This window comes from Penicillium vulpinum (genome assembly GCF_028829585.1).
Source record: "Penicillium vulpinum strain IBT 29486 chromosome Unknown utg000001l_segment0_segment0, whole genome shotgun sequence".
NCBI lineage: Eukaryota > Fungi > Ascomycota > Eurotiomycetes > Eurotiales > Aspergillaceae > Penicillium > Penicillium vulpinum.
The window spans coordinates 8,538,053-8,559,827 of record NW_026643241.1 but is presented as its reverse complement, the minus strand read 5'-3'; the positions used below and the strand labels follow the sequence as shown (position 1 = coordinate 8,559,827).

General features: G+C 39.5%; 3 protein-coding genes across 3 annotated transcripts; 1 reads left to right on the top strand and 2 right to left on the bottom strand.

Moving 5' to 3' along the window:
* Positions 1–325: 325 nt before the first annotated feature.
* N7479_003073 (uncharacterized protein) lies at positions 326–2,896 on the bottom strand (the record flags this gene model as incomplete). The annotated part of the gene is made up of 2 exons (XM_057250770.1): positions 326–558; positions 2,887–2,896. Coding segments are annotated over 2 exons (243 nt in total), but the record flags the coding sequence as incomplete, so codon positions are not given.
* An 853-nt stretch (positions 2,897–3,749) lies between these two features.
* Positions 3,750–6,245, top strand: N7479_003072 (uncharacterized protein; the record flags this gene model as incomplete). The annotated part of the gene is made up of 6 exons (XM_057250769.1): positions 3,750–3,809; positions 3,989–4,147; positions 4,169–4,261; positions 4,328–4,539; positions 5,900–6,033; positions 6,082–6,245. Coding segments are annotated over 6 exons (822 nt in total), but the record flags the coding sequence as incomplete, so codon positions are not given.
* Positions 6,246–16,026: 9,781 nt separating this feature from the next.
* Positions 16,027–18,613, bottom strand: N7479_003071 (uncharacterized protein; the record flags this gene model as incomplete). The annotated part of the gene is made up of 14 exons (XM_057250768.1): positions 16,027–16,074; positions 16,108–16,242; positions 16,294–16,369; positions 16,399–16,479; positions 16,556–16,682; positions 16,724–16,769; positions 16,866–16,975; positions 17,004–17,242; positions 17,305–17,384; positions 17,568–17,627; positions 17,689–17,763; positions 18,021–18,055; positions 18,151–18,412; positions 18,440–18,613. The coding sequence occupies 14 exons, from the start codon at positions 18,611–18,613 to the stop codon at positions 16,027–16,029; spliced, it is 1,548 nt and encodes a 515-aa protein (XP_057115200.1).
* Positions 18,614–21,775: the final 3,162 nt, after the last annotated feature.

Genomic DNA, 21,775 nt, shown 5'->3' with positions numbered 1-21,775 from the left:
AACCCTAAACCCCCTAAACCCTAAACCCTAAACCCTAAACCCTAAACCCTAAACCCTAAACCCCCTAAACCCTGAACCCTGAACCCTAAACCCTAAAGCTAGATCTAAGCAATATTATATATAGTATTCGTAAGGAATACTCTAACCTAAAAGTGGATATATATAGCTCGGAAAACGGCCAGCCTATTGTATAGATATAGGTAAACGATAATAGAGATATCAAATTCCTTAACCGAGGGGGAGATCAGGTAGGATATATATTATACAATAGATTGAAGGTTGGTAGCTTGTGTATTGCTTCTAGTATACCTTTATCGTTACCTACTTCCTCAGTAGGAATATCCTTAGCGGGGATATCCTCAGCAGGAATATCCTCAGCAGGGACATCCTCGGTAGGAACATCCTCAGCAGCAATATCCTCAGTAGGAATATCCTCAGCGGGGATATCCTCAGCGGCGACATCCTTAGTAGGAATATCCCCAGTAGGGATATCGACTTCCTCAGTATCGAATGGGTCGGTATTGACTTTATCAACTTTATCGGTGTCTTCTCCGTTGTCTATAACAGTACAATCAGGTCCGGTCTCTAGCTGCCCTAGGTATAAATAAGAGAAACAGTAAAATATTAGGGACGATATAAGGCAGTTATATCTTTCTTACTATAGCAGATAGGTTTCTTTAGGTGTGGTTTTTCCCTTATAGGTTTTCTATATCACTAGTGTAAATACGAAAGAGACTCCGCTATCATTCACTATAAAAATCCTATTTATACAAAAGTAGCCAGACAAAAATAGTACTTTTCTCAAATAATATATTTTAGAGATACACTATAAAAATTCATCAATAAGGAGATATTAAACCGCTTCGGTCCGAGTGAATACGTAAAGTAGAAAATAGCTACCGATAACAGGGCCTTCGGAGTAGGTATTTGACCTGTGGCTGTTAAAGCGTACTAAAGCCCTAGGTACCGATCGATATAAGCTATATAAGTAGGCTGGTGAACTTCTAAGGGTATATTATATCCTTCGTTGCTTACGTTTATTCTCGGTTATTTAAGCACAACACTTATCTTCTATTATCTATAGCTTATCAGGTAGGTCGATTCAGCTGTTTAAGGCTCCTTTAGGTCAAGTCTTTTCTTTAAGGTTTTCACTAGATTTGTGGGTAGGTAGGATAAAATGATTCTTCTAATAGATATTAGGGGTGCCTAGGTATTAGGAAATTCGCTTGGTTTAAAGTAGAGAGTGTTTCCTAGCTAATTATACTTAATAAACACTTTCTTTTACTGCGTTGATAAAAAAGATAAATAAATTAATCGGTTTATTTATTGTTTTCAACAATTTTGTAGTCGGATTTCTGAGACAATCAATTGTTTCTTATCGGCTATAAATCTTCTCTTACCTATTAACCTTTATACTTTACTAGTATTGATTGGCCTTCTTACGCTCGTTGACAACTCTTAGCACGCTATTAATTATTCTATCCTTATTATTCTGTAATACTAGTATCGTCGTTAACAATACACGTTCGGTCGACTCCTAATAACCGTTTTATCGTATCGTTTATCAATATAATACCTCACTCTAAAAAATATTTACACCAGCTTTTTACCCAGTCAATATATATCACCTCTTCTTTCTGTTACCTACACTTATATCTGTATTTTAATTTGTGTTATTAAAACTGATTGACAAGGCTATCTCCCAGGACTAGTAGATCGGGTTTTAGTCTCTCAATCGCAGGGTATATATTTTATTGCCTCTCTCTAGTGTCTCGACACTATGATTCTGCCTAGCTATATAATTATATAAACTTTCCGCTGGGGGCGTAAAGAATAGCCGAAAAGAATAATAAACTGATTAATTCGTTTATATATAATTAATGCAAATACAGTGAAAAAAGTTTAATATCTATTAAATACTGTTAGCTATACTATACCCTCCGCCCTAAATAACGCGTATTTCCTAATATCTAGGCACCGCCCGGAATAGTCTTTTTTTTACGTTAACCGATAATAAATTTATTTACCCGGCTGCTTAAGATCAGGTATATACACTGATAAATATTTCGATTAATATAAAGGGTTACTGGTGCTGAAGGTATACTGTAGTGATATTGCAGTCACGTAAAAGGTATAGCGGGTAATATGTCAATAACGTTGAAAGAACGGTTGTATTTACCTTACCGCACCTATTTAATAACCGCAAATAACACCGGTGAATACCCTTCTAGTCTTACGGGGGCCGCCTTATAAGTTCAATATATAAAAGACCAATTTTCGTGGTCTTTTTGCGTTCTATGATTGATAACTCCCCTTCGTGCAATAAAATTTGTATTTATTGAGCCCTTTCCTATTAGTAGACCTAAGTTTTATAAGAGTCCCCGCTATCTATATTTTCTATATAGGTTTCTCTTCTCCTAAATACCCCTATATATCAAGGCAATCCGCTTAATAGCCGCTATTAAGGCCACTAGGTCCAAGGAAGTCACTTCGAAAATAAAATTGATACAGCAAAAATAATACCGTCGCAAAATAAGTCTGATAAAAAAGGTATACGAATATAGTAGGATATACAGCGCAGATATATACGTAGGTATTCGTATACGGGAGACCGGTCAGGTGTATATCTTGTCGGCGGATACTTCGGGCTTTTAGGCTTTTCTTACTTCGCAATTGGTATATAAACTATATAGCATTATCTACTAGGTGGAGCGCTAACTTACCAGAGCTCTTATTACCCGACTCCGACTGTGATAACAGATCGTGACTTGGAGAAAACTAGGGAGGAGACGGTTTTTAGGGAGTAACGATAGGCACTTTATAACGCAGCTGCTGTATACTAGAGTATATAAGTGTATTTCAATCCTTATTGCAGTATGTTTTCGCCTATAGACATTATTGTGAAAAACAGTTGTTGCTTTTCCTTTCACCCTCTTACTTGCTATATCAAGAAGTATATCAGAGGCTGTGCTAAGCCAAATACCACAGTTGTCTAAAATATCATTTTGAGCTTTATAAATAAAGCAGGAAGAGGCTCGAAGCTTAACCGGGAAGAGCCGCCAGATTGGGGCAGGGAAAGGAAGATAAGCCGCCCTGCAATAGACTATATCATAAGAGATATACACCTTAGAGTATATAACAACGGTTCTAAGCAGCGATATAGGTGCCTGAGAAATAAACGTAGTAACGCTGAACGAGTTGTTGCTTCCGGTATAAATATTAGTTATCCTACTGGTGAGGATTACTATCCTAGGAGTATAAAGCACCGTGGTTTCCTTGCAATAGTTGAAAAATATATAATATCTAAGTCCTGACTGACAATAGAAATCACGATCTTTTACGCTATTGCAGTGGGGTACTTACTGACAATGCTCTTTCTTATTCGTATAGCCCCCTCCTTTCTGAATCTACTCAGAATTTTGTTGTTCCTTATTACGAAACACTTAATATATCTATACTTGTGGGGTCGCTATAGGCTGATTGCTCCTTGCACTCGAGCAGATACCTTATTATATCTCGCGTACGCTGTAATAAATGTTTTTCTTGTTGCCTTCAAGACTCCGTTAATAATAATAGTAAGAGACCGCGCCGGAACCCTTTCAGTGATCAATATAAGTTTCTTGTTTTTAGCACACTATCTGGGATTCCTTGCAAACGCTATAGGTGTTTCTTTGATAGTGTGTAAGCGTATCTATCGGGCTGTGGGTTGGATAACTGGTATTCTTCTTGGTTTATATATTATTATAGCAATAATAACTGATCGGAAGAGCTGGATACTTCGCGAGAAGCCTAACCTCTTCGTATTAATTGTTTGTCGTCGCTCTCGCTTAACCTACCCTGTCAGATTAGTAGTGCTAATCCTTCTTAGGGCTCTGTGATTATAGCCGCGATTTTATTGTTATCTTTCCCTTTTATTCGCCGTTTCCTTTACGAGCTATTCCTTCGACTGCACTAAGCCCTAGCCACAGCTTGTATATATTCTGTATAGCGGTATCTACTATCCGGTACTCTGCTACCCCGGCTGTATATTTATATTCCGCTTAGCACAATACTACTTATATTGCTAGTCGAACTTTTCCTTTTTATCTTTAGGAACGGTGTCTTCCCCCTACGTCCCTATTCTCGTGCCTCTATTAGATATAATCGGGTATAATAAACGCCGATACAGAGCAAAGAGGTAACACCGCTGAAAGTAAGGATTGTACTTATAAGGCCCCTATATATCGAGGTAGGCCAATATATAAGCCTCTGGATACCCGCGGTAAGCCTATTCTCCTAGGCCTAGATATACCCGTTTATAGTGATATCTTAGTCGCTAGAAAAGTAGGATATCCTAGAGCTTTTTGTTCAACCTCGAAGAGGACTCACTAAGACTATTTACTATCGTACAGCCCTAGATAGCTATACTTCCTTAACAGTATTTGTTAACGGGCCGTATAGAGTCAGTAAATCTGTAGACTATTACGAATATATCTTGGTAATTGCGACCGATTTCGGTATAGTAGGTATTATATCTTATCTTAAAAAGCTCCTGTACGGGTATAACACTTACACGTTATATATACGCCGGGTATATTTTATATAGGAGGTCTAAATATTGGGTAAGTTCGGCCTCTACGTTTAGAGAGCTAACTAGCGATACTGAATTTCTCAGATATTACTGTTGCAGCCTAACCGCTACTGAACAGCTTATTAAGCGATAATATCTTAGATAATAGCTATATAGGTTTGCTGTTCTTGTTTGACTATACTCGCACTGATAATATAATATAGATACTCGAAATATCCTTTTTTGTAGTATTAAACTAGATAATAGAATATAGTAAGCCGTTTGGCTAGTATCGCTGCGCGATAGTTTTCAATAGAAAGCCTCGATATAATAAAATTATATCAGAAGAGGCTTCTGGGCGAAATATAAAATAGCTGCTAAACACTTATAAAGACCGCGGTGAGGTTCTAGTTATAGGTAAGTCTATCACCTTGAATAATAAACTAGACACTAACTTCCTAGTATCCGTATCGTATAAAGTACGAGACTGTTTGAGAGAATTAGTTCGTAAATACCTCGAACAGAGAGTAAGGTTATATAAGATAGAGTTTTAACCTTTATAACGAGAAGGGATCAATCTGTTAAGTGGGGCGGGTAGGGTCAGCGAAATAACTAATTAGCCACAGATTAAATAGAATTCACCGCCCTCTAGAAATAAGTTTAACTATTGTACCCGATCTGTTCTTTACCGTCACCGTAAACCGATTTAGTGTATTCCCCGGCCTAAGGAACAGCGTATACTCTATACTTCTGTGATCTATTCTTATTTATTCTAGTCACGGCACAATTCAGGATTTGTAAACAGGGTATACTCTATTTCCTAATCGGCTTCTGTTCTAATTCTTATGGTTTCTTAGAAAGCGATTCCGTTCTGACTATAACCTTACTACTGCGTTGACGAGTATTTTTATTAGGGTATAGCGACCGGTAAAATCTACTTTAACGTTTTTTGTTGGGTTAGGAAAACTGTGGCTATAAGATAAAAATCGTGGTCAAATAATTCAATTAATTGCCGTTTAGGTTACGACACCTTTTTGGGGTTGTAACTAAAACGGCTCCTAGTTGTTACCTTTTAAGATACGCCTTTTGGGGGCGCTAGAAACCCCTATATACTATTGTTTAATTTATTTTCTAGCTATTCGCTTTCTTCCTTTATTTATCTAGCTATCCGAATTCAGTGTCTGTTCCTCTTTATACTTTACTTAATAGACCACGAGGTAATTCTTCTACTATCTAGATATTCCCCCTTTAAGCCTACCGTTACGAGAAGTTAACTATTAATTTCTTAGTGTCGCCGACTAGTACACAAATAATAGTATTATTTGACCCAGACACTTTAGTCTCTTATAGTGCCCCTGGACCCGATATTTCTGATGATGACCTTGTTAATTGGGATACCTGGCTCACACCAGAGGCACTCTACGATAAAAAATATCTGGCTACTTCACAATACAGCTTTATCAATATAGGAGACTGTACTGAGCGTTAGTATTTACTGAAATATACCCCTTAGCTTTATTTAAATAGGCCAGAAGTCCCTCTGCTATTAGATAGGAGCTTACAGTTGATACAGTCCACAGACAGTAACAAAGAGATAATAACAATAGGTCTCCAAACTTTAAGTCTAGGCGTATATACCTTTGCGAAACGTGGAAACACAGAAATCCAACCTATCGTGATTAACGAAAAAGAATAACTCGAGTATTCAAAGCCTAGTGAAGACAATTTCAGTGCTTTTAGCCTTAAAAATCACTACTAGAGAAGAGCCCTCACTTCACTAGATCTTAAGCTTCTGAAATTATAAGAGATCGAAAGGGAAACCTTTCACAAATATAAGCTAGTCGATAACCGGACCTAGGTAGCTGAGTACGTTAACTGTATTCAAACAATATATCAGATTGCAACTGGCGAGACTATAAGCGTAAAATAAGCTCGAGACGTCGAAGACTACGGTGATAGCTTGATCACAATTATACGATCCGACGGCCCGATTACCTCGTTTAAGTCTCTTTTACTTAACTGTTACTTGTATACCTTACCTTGTGTTAACTTGACTTCGTCCCTAACGGTATACGTGTTATATCTGAGGTACCTGAACTCGCTCACTTATTCAGTTTTGAAGTTAGACGATATAAATCGCTGTCTTACCTAGATTTGGATCTATATTTATTTCGAAAATCATATCAATGATTTGAAGGAAAGTGAGAATAACGGTATTCCGCTTAACCGATAACAGAGGGTAATCCCTACGATCGCTAGAGATTCTATCTTATAGGCTTTTTATAGGAACTAATTTGTGCCCTAAAAAATAGATCGCGACTATTTGAGTGATCAATACCGCTGGGGCGAGCGTTGGTAGAAAGCTGCTACTTATATAGGACTTAGTGTGATTTTACTAGCCAGTGAAGACTTGGTAAATTAAATATACGCTTATTTATACCCTATAGAATAGTTATATTGCTGACTTTGAAATAGAGGTAGAAGAACAGCTTTTCAGAATAAAATAGTAGATATATTGGCTATTTATATTCTCAATCGCTACCTAGCTCTAACCAGTCTTTATCGATCGTTTGAGTCTATAGTAGTAGACCTTATACTTAGAGGTGATAGCGGCTTTTCCTAGGACCAGCTAAATATTATCTAAGAGGCGCCCGTAGAGAATAAAGCAACTTTATATAAGCTAGAAAGATAGGTAGTTCCTAACCTTAAGTCTCTGTCTAGAATTGCTTCTTCCTACCTAATCTTTCTCTAGAGATTCTAAGGCTATAATTATATCTAGTAGGTATTGAGTTAAATATATTATTTCACAATGCTATTGTCTCTCTCTTACTCTTAGGCCGCAGGGAACTGTGCCCTAGAGGGAGGGGCCTTTTCTAAGTCGCAATTACTAACTTAGAATTATCTCTAAATAACCCCCTAAGCTAACGTTATTAGATTATACTCTATAACCAATCCTTGTCTTCTCGATACGCGCGCTGGCTGGTAGTTACGGATAGCACTACCTTCTCGGTCCCTATCCTTTAAGTTCTTCAATAAATTCGTGATAAAGATTGTGGTCTATTAGAGGATTTCGGTCAGCTGTAGCCTCCCGATAGGCCGGTTATAAGTTAATCACGTAGCCACTATAAGTCAATCACGTAGTATATATAAAGTCCCTTATATAGTAGCTATATCTTATTTTAGGAATAGCGCCTTATACCTATCTCAATTTTCAGACAATATTCTAAGCCCACGATCTCCACTTATAACTAGTAATTATTGGTTTTGTACTGTGATATTCTGAAGAGTTAGGACCTAGCCGCTGTTTAAGGATTTATTGGGGAAAATATAGCACTTCTAGGTTCTTAGTTTCTTCTGTACTTAAGATTAGAGCTTTACCGATAGCTCTTTGCTGAAGTATATAAGCTGATATATTGTATTATCTAGATATAAGCTTAATATATTTACTGAGAGCCTTTCCGATATAATTGAAAGTTACCGGTATATAATGGAACCTTTGAAAACCATAAGCAAGCCAATACTCACAATTCCTTAAAAGATATCGTTTCCTACTATCTCTTGTAGGAATAGAATATCCTTATAGAGACTAAAACAGACCGATTAAGAAGTATTAACTCTCCTACCAATCGACTTTCTTTACGGATAAGCGGTTACTGATAAATATTAGTTTTATATTTGTCTACTCGTAATATATTGGCTTAGGTATATCTTTTAAAGATTCAATAGACTTTGCTGTCGAGAGGGCGGAAAGGAACCTAAAGGTATCCGAGTCGATAGGCCAACGATCCACATTATCTACTCCCACTATTCTATTATCTTTTATATACTTCTGTATAATTTCTATAGTAATAGAAGCGAGAGTTTTGATATATATATTCTGTGCTTGACCCGGCGGACGTTCTATATATATCTCTAAGCTGGCTATAGGGGGTTAGAATAATTATTACGAAGGAGGTAATTGCCACTTACCGATCTTAATAACGCTATCTAGGCCGAGAAGAATATTCCGGTATATCAGAGACTAGTGTTCTAATCCAGTTTTATTGAGGTAATATAAACTATCCAAAATCTGCACTGTTGTGAGCTTAAAATACTTGAAGTGTTAAGAGCTATATACCTACTAAGTTATATAAGCTAATTCCGCCTCCGTAGGATAGAGAGACCGACACCCTATAAGCTGCTCCAAAGTAAGCTGGAGGTCGTTAACGAGAGCGTATATATATCCTTTATTTACGAAGCACTCTCGGGCCGTTAATATATTATCGTGGTTAAGGATATTATACAGCCGTTGTATTTTAGCTATATCCCCTTTGGTGTACTCCCGAATAGCTACTACCTAGGACGGACGGGAACGGCGAGCTGCAATAAACACCTCACCTACTAGATTATACCTAAGTGTCCGACGATAAGTGTCCTAGGGTGATTCCTCCCTTACGATTAACCCGCGAGATATACCTTCCTCGTATACCTGAGGTAAGCTAAAGAGTTTGGGGCCTCTACTCACAACCTTTCGTATATATTCGCTCCGGGGAGACGTTTTTATCTTTTTTAAGTTAGAATTACTATCTAATTAGGTGGGTGTATTAAACTAGTGTAGCTGTTTGCTTAAGGGTGTCTCTTATAATAGGTTATTTGTAAGCCGTTCTTAGTAGCTCTTAAAGTCAATCGCTGTGCAGTGCTTATCTTGTTTCGATATATTTGGGCTAGATTAAGATATACAGAAAGGAAATAAGGTAGAAACGTATAGCACTTAAAGGCGAAGAGGCCTATTTATAATATAATTGTATCAATAGAAGTAAATTTGTTTTAAGGGCCACCCCCAGCTTTTGTAGTTATATTAGTCACTAGGACGCTGAATCAGCTAGGTAGACCCTTTCTTCTGTGAGGCTAAGACTAGTTAAATATAAATAACCGATACTCTACTACTACGTATATTCTACCTCACCAGTACTATAGACGAGTCTATATATATAGATCCTAAGCTGTAGATTGTGACAGAAAGGTATCGGACTTACTAAGGAACAGCCAAGGTTAATATCAGCTAGATTACCCCCTACCTATCTATTTCGCAATATATAAACACAAAAAATATAGAAAGACTCTGTGAGGTATTTAACAAAGAAGGTTATCGAAGACTCGATATATATAACCACGTGAGCGCTGTTGTATCAAGAGAGTATCTCTATAAGGCTCTTTAAGTAGGGCGAGTAAACGCCGCTAATATAATAACTGATCAACCGAGCCGCTACCTATACCTCTATTTCTCTACTGGTTCTATACAGTGCCTTTATAGTCAATATCGATTAAAGGCCGGAGAACACTATTTACTGTCGATCGACCAATAGTGGACTGTTAACTTATATTTGGATAGTAAGCCAGAAATCCACTATATACTTTCCTGCAGTTTTAATAACCCTAAGATATTAGTCCCGATCTTTAAATAAGCCTTGTCGATAAATATTCTAACGAGAGAGTTCTAAGCGATAGTGAGATTTACCTAAAAGTTCGGTAATATCGATATAAAGCAAATTTACACTTCGAAAATCGATAGTTAGCGCGGCTGTTAGATAATAAAGCCAGGCGGCTTCGCGGACTTAAGTCTTATCCGAGCGTCCGAGCTGCTTTTAACTTATTACTCGGCTTACCCTCCTTAATAATATATAGAATATAAATCGGATCTCTTCCGCAGGCTCTAGCTATTTGCTGCGATAAGGTAAGGTCGTCTAACTCTTAAAAAAATATAGATACTGATTACGTTCGCAGGAGATAGTTCACGCACTGACTAGGCTACAGGAATACTAGTCTTCACTCGTAGGATACGATTGTGCTAAGATACTTAAAGTTAACCCTTATACGGTGGAAATATTGTAACTCCTAGTACCTAGAGTCTCCTCGAAGGATAGAACCACCGTAAAAGGTCTTATATATAGTGGCGAAGTCTTTTTAAACTTCACAGTATCCGAGCGGACCTCAATTTAGAAGCGATTAAAGAGGACAGAGGGTATAATTCTATCCCTATATACGTTTTTCAAAGATCTCTGGTACCTAGAATCATACACAAACTATATTAAACGGCTTATTATACCTTCTAGGTTATTCCCCACGATTAGAGGCGCTACGCGTGCGGCCTTCTTGTCTTTTGATTCTACCTATACACAGTTCTTGATATAAATATCCGAAACTGGGTTTCGATCTTACTCGCACTCCTAGGGGGACCTAGCGGAACTTGGATATCGATAACTATAGCTCTATACTATATATCACTACCCGAAGTTATCTAAAAAGCCTTAGAAGAAAAATCCTACAGCGAAGCCTAATTATAAGGTAGTAGAGCCTATAATACTGTATAAGATGGCTGTACTCGCAAAGAGACTTAGGTTTTAGTCACCACAAATTGAGTAGCTTATTCAGCAGTCGCTAGATCGGTAAATTGCGAAAGATACTCTTTTAAGAGCCTATCGACTAGATCGTTATCGGTACAATAGGGAAGAAATTGAATCTCTGATCAATAAAGTCACCGAGTGCTTCTTAAGGGCCGTCCTTCTTGACTATAAGCTTCTAGTACAATTTGTTAGTGGGAGGGAATTTAAGAAGGAATCTCGATATAGATATCTGCAAACCGAAGCCTAACTGCAAGATTGTCAATTCCTTTTCATCGACTAACTCTATAGTGATTCCCTCTAAAGGGAACGAAAAGCTACTTCTACTTTAGTAAGGAGGAGTGTCTACTTTACCTTCTTCAGCAAGCTATTAATACCCCGTAAAAACAACGACACAGCGGGTAGATCTCTAACTCTAGACTTACCAATATCCCCGCTTTTTATTCCGAGCAATAGTTCGCTGTAAGATATAGGAGAACGGGTTGGGTCTGCGGGTATAGGAGCTGGGCAGGATAGTAACTTAGAGCGGTAACGTTTGAAAGATATACACCGAGGGAGACATCAGCAGAAGTAAGCGAAAAAGCTATAGAGGTAACAGCAATAATAGCAGCGAAGACACCGATCATTATATACCGACCGTTATTATAGCAAGGAAACCGCGCGTATTGATTCGGAAGGTAGCCGGATAGGAGAGGTAGTGGAACCAGTATCTAAGACAGAATTTGGGTTCGTTAGAAGTAGGGGTATAATAAGTCAAAATAAGCAGGGTTATCTTTATATAGAACCAGCCGAAGCCGATAAACCGGAGTACAGCGAGATTATTGAGGGGGGTTATAGTTTCGGCGACGGTGAAGAATCAGAAGATAGTTACGCTGGATTTAGGTTTGTTCCCTCGAGACCTCCCTCGCCTTCTGTTAGGTCAAGGTATACCTCCACGGAACTATAAGTATCAACGGTCTCGTACGACTAACTGTCCTTGATATAACCCCTACAGTCACTAGGAGAGTTTCGTTTGATATCTATAGCCTCTCTACCACTATATCTAGATATAAATTTGTATAAGAGGCAATAACACCCCCTCGCCGCTGGATTTAAAGATCACGACTCTATAGTACCAATAGGTAAGGAAAACAAAATCCTCTGTCTTACTGATACTGAGGATAAGCAGCCGCGGGGAGGGGGCGAGGAAAATATAGCTGGGGGAGAATCTTCGATAGATATCAATATAGAAGAGTACGTAGGCGAATAAGAGAATAAAGCGGTAGAAACAGCAGCGCAGCTTTCTTTATCGGAAGAAGTTGAAAAAGCACTGGTAATTTTAGAAGGACGTAGGGTATCGGAGATAATATCGGGCCCCTCTAGGATTGTAGGTACTAAAAGTGCGGCGCTGCGAGAGATCGCTAAATTCAAACTATATAACCGCACGCAACGGCGCTAATAAACCCGTAAGTTATCTATTCCGCCACAGGGAACTCTAGAGTAGGATATAAACGCACTGTTACGAACGGCTGATTAGGAATAGACAGTAAGACCTAGTACTTAAATTGATTTCCTCGAAGCACAGTATTATCCTTTGTTAGAGATAAATAAAGAGTAGAGTTTATAGCCTATAGCTAGTTAAGTTAACCTGACTTAGGACCAGCAATAGGTACCGGAAGAAAGATCAGGCTCGGTCGATTAAAACTCAGAACACTATAGAATAAGGAATATCCGATCGGAACAGGAAGAATAGTCGTCTAAGTCTGTACCACTAGACGCTTCGCCGGAGGTCTATATTATAGCCGATACTACGCAGAAGGACACTCTAGTAGAGCGCCCCTCTTCGTTACTATAACGAGAGTCTCCTGCGTAGACTGATACGCGTATACCAATAGAAATAGCTAGGTTAGATAAGTTACCCGAGGAATAAAATAAGTCTCGTGAGCGAGGAGAAGGAGCTAGCGATACAGCTAAGTATTCTGCAGTGACAATCAAGTTCCGTATACGTAATAAACACAGCGACTGGAATCGCTTAGTCCACTAAATAGTGGTCGATCTATCTGACCCCTCTCCTATTAGGCGAATAGCGTCTAAAAACGCGCGAGAACGTCAGGTAACGTTTTATAACCAGAATCTACGGTAGGTCCCACCGGGGCAGTGCTTTAATATAGCGATTGAGGATAGCACGAACACAATATTTATAATATTCGGCGACGATCTGGTTATAAGTAAAGAGGCGGTAAATTCGATCGTATAAGTAATTAAACCCGGTAGTGATAATAATCGGCCGATAAAACACCGGTATTAGGCGATAATAATACACTTGAGATCTAGATCAAAATACTTATATCCTATATAGACCGTAGTCAGAAGACCGAGGACCCTTATAGTCACTGAGCCAGGGTAGCCGCTAGTTAATAGCTATAAAGCCTACCTAGACTAGGAGCCGTAGATATACGTCTAAAGTGGGTCTACGTCCACTTAGTACCTAAAACCAAAGCCTTCCTACTATAGCTTCCTAACCACGGACCTATATCTCTAGACTCAAAGCCCGCCTAGACGTAGATCTACAGATCTATTATATAACTAGCCTTAAGGCAGTAGATTTATATCTTTGTCGGCCTAGGGACAATATAGGCCAGAAAACACTCTTCCTCTATCTATAGAAGCCCCCCTAAATACAGAATACTATATAAGAAGCGCTATATCTAGCTTTTTAGTTAAATCTATCGTAAAGCTTATCTAGCCTCAATTTCTTGGTAAACGTCCCTAAGGGGGGCTCTTAAACCCTCTAGTTTAATACTGAAGGTAAGACTATAATAGGCGAGCCTCTTACACTAAGATAAATCTTAACCTCTACCCTAGATACCCCTTTTCTAGCTAGCAAATAACGTAGGTAGCGGGGCTGGGCGTTCCAGTGGGGTGAAGGAGACCACGAAAGAAAGATTCGTAGGCCTTGCTCTAGTACGCTGAGTCAGCGTCCTAGATCAATTATATTGAGGTAGTATATAGACGATATATTTCTTATTAGCCACTGATCAATTATTTAAACTTATACTGCTCACTTCTTCCGATACTCCTGTATATAGTGCTGCCTCGAGTTTAATTGATAATACCGACGAAATATCTCGTTATAATTTAACTACAGCTAGAGTAAGTACGCTTTCCTTTCCTCTAGAGGCGTTATCTAAAAACACCTAGTGACTTTATCTCCCCCCTCGTATACCTAGAGGTTAGCCCTAACGGGAAGAAATTCGCTGCGCCTAGCGGGATAATCTAAAGCCTCCGGGGTCGTTATAAAAGGTCGCCCGAAATAATTTATATAGTTAACGACGATATTGAGGATATCTTTGGCTATATCCTTTAGTACCTTTACAGTGGGGATTACTCTGTCTTTATTCTAGCAGCCGATAAATCGAGTTATACTTTATACGAAGATAAAATCGATATTGTAACGTAGGATCTACTTCCCTTAAAAGAAAATTATTTTGCGAGTTATAAAGATATCTAGGTAAAGACCGACAATTCGATATCTTTACTATATTGTAGAGATAGAAACCACCTGTGTAAATATCCTAAGACACTGCTAGTGTATACTCGTTTGTATAACTTCGCTACTAGATATAGATTGGACTAACTTCGAAATATAAGTTTAAATAAGCTTTACTGGACTCTCTCGGAATATCTATTAGATTCAGAATAAGCGGATATAATCGTCGAGCTTTTACGGGTTACTAATAGAATAGGCACTATCTATACGCTAATAATTCACTATATATTATTGTACCTAAAGACTTTTATACGTTGTTCCAGTTTTCTCTCGTTCTTAGAAGAAAACCATTATATTAGCTTCTACTTGTTTAATCTCTTATATAATTCCCTGTGAGCCTTTATTCTCCTTTAGTCCCGTTCTTTAATTTCTCCTATAGGCCTATTTATTACTTTGTATTTCAAGACAATATAAATCAGCCCCCTAGAAGCTGATTATTAGCTAGATAGAGGATCTAGACTCTTTTAAGGAAGATCTATACTTAATCTTAGTTTATAAAGCCCTGTATTAATTCAAATTTTTTGAAGAGATATTAAGTTACAAAGTCTTTCGCGCCTTCTAGAGGTTCCTTTTGGTTCTGAACTAGCGTTAGAAGGTAGAGACCCTATTCAAAATCTAGAACCAGCACGCTTTCGGGGTATATAGTAGGGAAGACCACGGTTTCAGCGCTATATACTGTTAGTTACCTTTTAAAGTAGAAAACAATATTATTGCTTAGCTAGAAGACTTCTGAGATAGGATCTACGATCAATCTATTTATATCTGAATTATACCCGAATATATAAGCAAAAATAATTATCTACGCTCTTAATAGTAAGATAACGTAACTTACTAGTTATTCGCTATATATATCTAGTGACTCACCAGTATATCCTCGAAATATATCTAGACTTAAGCACCGGGACAATAGGAATATTATATCACTAGTAACTTCTGTCCCGACTAACTATATTATTAAATAACCTTAAATCTCGATTATACCCCGAAGCTTATATAAAAGTTCACGGGTAGGCCTTAAGAGAAACTCTTAGTAGTCAGCTGTACGATACAATTCAATGATAGCACCTAAGGCGGAAACAGACAAAGTTAAGGGCCTATAGTCGATATTTAAGGTCTCTTCTATAATAGTGATTTATCTGTGTGATAAGATATACGAAAAGTTAATAGGTATACAGAGATAAGTAAAAGAGGAAGGCAGTCGAATTTATTATAACCTATCAATCAAAAGGTTGAAACAACTATAATAGGATTTTATTCCGGTGACTCTAAATAATCGGGACAAATAAGGTACGCTTTAGTGAAATAGTCACTAGGTATAGCTCCGCTAAGTGTATCTAAGTAGAGAAATAAAGAAATAGCGTAAGGCCCTTAAAGATCGGAAGAGTAGAATCTAACGCTTATATTCGAAGGCTATAGATATCCTCGGTATACCTCCGCAAGTGTATCTCGTGTAGGACGGACAAATCGCAGAAATTATATATCCGGTCCGTTAGATATAATATCCTAAAATACCTTTTCACTCTATTATAGTCGGAGTATATCTTAGGGTATTGGAAGTATACGAATGTTTACTCTGTATTCGGGATATATTTCCCGCCAGAGGTATATCCCTTCTCCTACGACGTATTTAGCTGTGTATTAGCTTTTACCTTTCGAGCTAGCGGAGAGGGAACGATATCCTTATTGTCGGACGGGGTAGAGCGCTTCCGTTGTCCCTTAAGGGGCCTACCTTCCTGAAAGCTGCAATATTGTATTCCAGCCGTAACAGCTTTGTTACGCCGTGTCTACTTGTCTTCTAATAAATCGGTAGTAGGCCAAGTAAAGAATATCTCTACGAGAAGAATCTGCTCCGATGGTATTTTAAACTCCTTCCGTAATACCTCGCGCGCAGGCTTATCACTAACAGCCCTACTAGTCAGCTGTCTTTCAATATCAATTACCGCCTATTTCCGACTAAAATCGCGGTGTATTTCTTTCCGCTGTTTGTCTTATAGACACCGGTGTAGATTGTGGACTTAACGCTTCTGGTCCTCTAGTATCGCCCGAAATACTAGGTTATAAGAGCGATCAGCGCACTGGGTCTCTAAATCAACTTACTAGTATATAGCTGATTGCAGTTCTAGGTCTTTCTCTACTGATTCCCGATCAGTGTCGCTTAGGTATCGTGGTCGTCGCCGATTAATCCAACGACTTATCCGGGTCACAGCCTTTAAGAACTCTTTGTCTAGATTGAGGCCGTATATAATCTCTTATAAGCCAGTATACCGACGGGGACAATAATATTTAATAAACGTTCTACTAGTGGTGTAGGCTATAATTATATTACGCTGTACTTCACTAACAAAACCTAGATAAAAGACTTAGTCTACCTATCTACAGAAAACTTAGGGATATATAGGCCACTCACCACTCTTATCGAGTAAATCACCTCCTCCGTATCGGAATTAGTGAGAGAAAAAATAATTAAGGAAGCCGTGTATCTCACTGGATATCCTGAGCTGTGCGTCGAGTGTGCTTCTATTTATTGGTGTCTCCTATAAAATACGGGGCTGGCTACAGATCACCTCGACCTTTAGGAAGATATAGTAATTATCTATCTCTTTCTTTAAGGGAAGTAGTATTTCCTGTCGACCACCCTCGATAAGTAGTCTCCGAAGGTCTTCTATCGATATTAAGTGAGGCGCTTCAAAGGCGTAGATATAAAATAATATAATAAAGAGTAGGATATACGGGCTGAAGATAAGTGATACACCGTAGATAATTTTAGGTAGCGTAAACGTATTGCTAAGTAATATCGATCAGTCAGTCTGATTGTAGTAAATAAGTGTGACTTAGGTACTACCTACAGCTTCGATATACCCAGGACGCTTTTCACAAACTGGGGCTCGAGTTCGATTATCGGCTTAGGAGGTCCTCTGTACGGATCCTACTGGAGCGATATTTATAAATACTTAAACTGAAGGTTAAGCATTACCTGTTTTCGGTTAATAGTAAATAACCTAACAGTGTTATATAAATATAGGATAATACGCTGAAACCCTAAGTAGAATCGCTTCTCCCGTGTTTAAAGGATTGTCTTATTGAATAGAATTATATCTTCGATATATACTGGGATATTTGCGCGCGGTTGTATATCCAGACCGCGCTTATCCACTAAGTATCTTATACCCTATCAATCTTTGTTAGCGTAAGCCTCCTATAGACGATTAGGAGGGAGGTCGAAAACAAACTGTGCGAACGGCCTCGCCTATCTCTTTACTTATCTCGGTTTTAGTAACTCGCTGGTAGTAAATTCGGAAGTACTTCTAATCCGCTTTAAGGGCGCTAGCCTTTGTATAGCCTTTCTGGCGGCGACTATTAGGACTGTACTCTAGCTTCAGATACCAATTGAGAAATCGATATATATTATTCGGTAACGCTTTACGCAGTGTATCCTCCGTAACCCCCCACTTATAATTAGTGGATAGTTCTATTGCTTTTATTTAGCAGTACCTAAAATAAGCTAAGTCGATCAGTTAATATTAACACAGTATAAGCTTTCAACGATATCCTAATCACTTACTAAGCCCAACGCTCTTTCAGTCGAAGTTTCAATTTCTTTGTTTTGTTAGATCGGCCGTAATCCTCCGGTACTTAGGCCAGGTCCTTATCCGTGTTATCATCGGGCACTTAGTATCGGGCCTAGTAGATACGTTCTATATTCGATAGGACTGTTGGTAACGATTTTGTTCCAGTCTTTAGGCTTAGCTTCTTCCGAGCAATTGTTCGACCCGCTGGAGGGGAGCGCTCTAGCTCGGTGAGATCAGTCTCAGAGGAATCGGGCTCGAACGGTCTATTATTGTCGGTATCGATAGGAGAAGTACAAGAGGATTCGCTCGTGATTTCGTGGTTGCCGGTATTAGGCGTCCGACGATATATAGCTAATAAAATTCGCCGAGCGTACGAAGGAACTACCTCGGAGCTCAAGATATATCAACGCACGACACTACTAAATAGAAGAAAGCACAACGGAAGATCAGAGGGAGATTTTTGGAGTGGTGTTTGAGTCGAAATAAGGACAGTATTAGACGGAGAATAGGTGGGAAAGGGGTATTTATAGCCATAGCGGCTGGGAGCTGGCCAGAGTGCAGCTGGTATAGTGGTGAAGGAGGCCATTTTCGGCGCCCCCCTCCCCAGTAGGCGTGGTGGAGCTACGAATGAGCCCTCCTAGGAACCCAGGATATAAGCGCACACGAAATGGCTGTCTGAGGCAGAAAGCGGTGGGCGGTGGGTGCGTGGTCGAAGGAGGCGGGAGCGTGGCGGAGGGAGGTTGCTGAAAGACGGCCATTTTCGGCCTCACCTGCGGCCGAAAAAGGCAGCCAAATAGCAAAACGCAATTCTTATTAAGTAGTATTAAGTCATTATATATATAATCGAATTACTCAAAAATACAGAGAAAAAATGCACAAATAATGCAGGTCACGAGGTCAAGAAATTCTGCTTACTAAAAAGGCCTATAGGCGCCCACGGTGTCCATGGACAATGGGCCCTAAGGGTAGGGCCCGTCCATGGGCGTATGGATAGTGCCTATCGCCCGCTTACATAAGGCCCGTGGGCACTGCCCACCCGCCCGTCCATGGGCGATGTCGCAGTCTAACTATGCTAAATACAGCTAGACCGCTGTGCCAGTAGTGATTCGAGCGGTACCAACAGTGTTTACCTTTACGGGTTGGGTCGGGTTAGGCTTTGGGCTTTGTGGCGGAAGCCTAAAGCGGGCTACATCGGGTAAATAAGATCATCATCATCATCATATGATTTGATAAAATATTTCATTTTAGATAGGAGGTTCTGTACGCATTCTTATCTTCAACTATAAACAAAATTTCGTAAAGAGCGAATGAATTTATTGGCAGCATCGGTAGCAATAGTTATTATTGAACTGATAACATGGTTAGGAGTCAGTCACTGGGAAGAATGAGCTATTAGTACGTACACCTTTCAAATGCTAAACAAAATGTTAGTGACACATGCTACAAACTAGAAATTTGAAGGATGAACTCACCAATCCCTCAGAACATTTATGGTCTTTAGGGTAGCAAACACGTCCGCAATCACTCTTGCCCGCCTCTGCAGGAGCGGCAGTGACTACAGTAGCCAGAAGGGTAGTAATACCAAAGAGGATATAGGAGAATTGCATATCGATATCACTAGATTGAAAACTTCGCCTTTGATGCTCAAGTTACGGAATTGATGGATATTAAAGTAGAAGAATCGGAGGGAGTTTTTCAGGCTTTTGTAGAACAATCCAAGAAAAAGAAATAACTAAAAATAACATTCGAATCTTGCAGGGTCACATCGAACCAAGGTATCTATTTTTGGGTCTGACTGTACCTACATATCTGACAGAAATCTGGTGCAAACCAAGGTATCGTATGGTCAATGGATATACATACCTAGTGACTGACTAGTAAAATATGACAAAATCCGCCTTTTGAACAACCCATCTGTGCGGATATGGCTGATAATTCTAAATACACTTTTGTATAGCATGCCAGGTACTGGTGTCATGATATTCTCGGGTAAAATACCCTGTTTTCATCCAGTATAGTATGTGATATTTCGACAAAGTGCTGTCACGGTTTCCGCATCTCGCTATCTTCTCCAAACCGCAATAAGCTGCCTTTTGTAGGACGACATTTTCATCTGTCCCAAGTTCAGCATCTTTGGGACTCTATTAATAGTCATTTATAATGTTTCGCACAATGAGTCCGTCGACTAGGGATAGACTTTATTAGGAATGGCATGGATTGAATATCGGCCTTGCATTGCGGTTCCATTGGACCAAAATCTTGGTCCTATTGAGACCGAAAGACGGCGGCACTGCTACGCTGGCCTGCTCACGCTGCACACATACTAGGGCATGCTATTTCGGGACTTTGATAGGTTATATCTTCTGAACATCGAGGGCTTCCTACAAGCAGATTTCAATGACTGATATTGATGACAGTATCTCACAGCCATCCACTCGCCGCGAGTCTACACAGATATTACTCATAATAGCCAATGTGCGGCTGTTCCAACTTTCTACTCAAATATGCCGTCACATATCAGGTCCAATGCGGTTAGATATATCATTCGTATATCATGTGTCGTACACGATAAAGGACGGTGAAGGTGCTGAAAGTTGGATGACCGACTTGGTTTGGTTATAAGGGGCTGAGGGAATTAGCAGGAGCTGTTGATGACAGTAGGTAGGCCTCTGCAAAGCCCAACCCACTCGTGGGCTTTGGGCTAGACCTGGCAGTGACCCTCCATTTGGACCCGCCAAGGCGCTAAGGAGGGTCTAAAGTCAGGATCCTAGACCCGCCAAGAAAAATATGTATACATAACCTATCCTAAATGCGAAATAATATGCTTATAAACCATGTTTTATGTATATTTATGTAGAACTCCAGGTCTTGGCGGGTCGCTGGACCCTCGGAGGGTCCAAGGTCATGGACCACCCGGAGGGTCACTGCCAGGTCTACAATGATTGGGCCCAACATTTTGGAAAAATTAATTACCTTGTGTTTAGACCCCGTTTCTAACCCTAACCCTAACTCTACTTTAAACTACATACTGGCGAAAATCTAAGTTGTTCTGGTGTTCGGACTAGTGAACTTGGTGGGTATGTCCACGGGCCGCGGTTTTTTAAATCCAGCTGTTATTTCCTATTTCCGAGTCAACTTTGGATGAGGTGGATGATATTTGAGCTGACATTTTGAAACTGTAGGTGTCGGACATCGGTCCGGAGTTAAAAGGACTTTCAACGCCTGTACCGGTTGTTGGAATAGAGAGAATAATATCTCGGGCAAAACTCGAACTAGGAAACCACGTTCATACTCTTTGCAAAATAGTAAAAGATCGACTTTTCTCGCTACATATAGTCTATTGGCATCTTCTCTGTACCTTCTTCAGAAAATAACAACTTCTCTTTTTTCAACATATCGAGTGACCCCATGATCTGATTTTGATGATAGCCCAAGAGTCAATGCGGGTCTATCCCCCTCGCCACTAGAGGCGAGATATCCCAACCCGAAGAGCAGCTATGTAACAAGATCTCTACTGTCACATACATTTTTCCTTCGCTGCTTCTCTACTTCAACCACGGCGCCCACATTCTATATGAGAAATATTCGGTCATGTTAGTGCTAAAACTGTCTCGCATAAAGACTAAGAGCTTCTCAATCCCGGCGTAAAGAGCATTGAGCATCGCCACATCCTAGGAAGCATCTTTAGTGCTAACTGCTCGGATCAATCGGCTAAATTGTTCGAAAACCGCGCCATACCCTCGGAAAT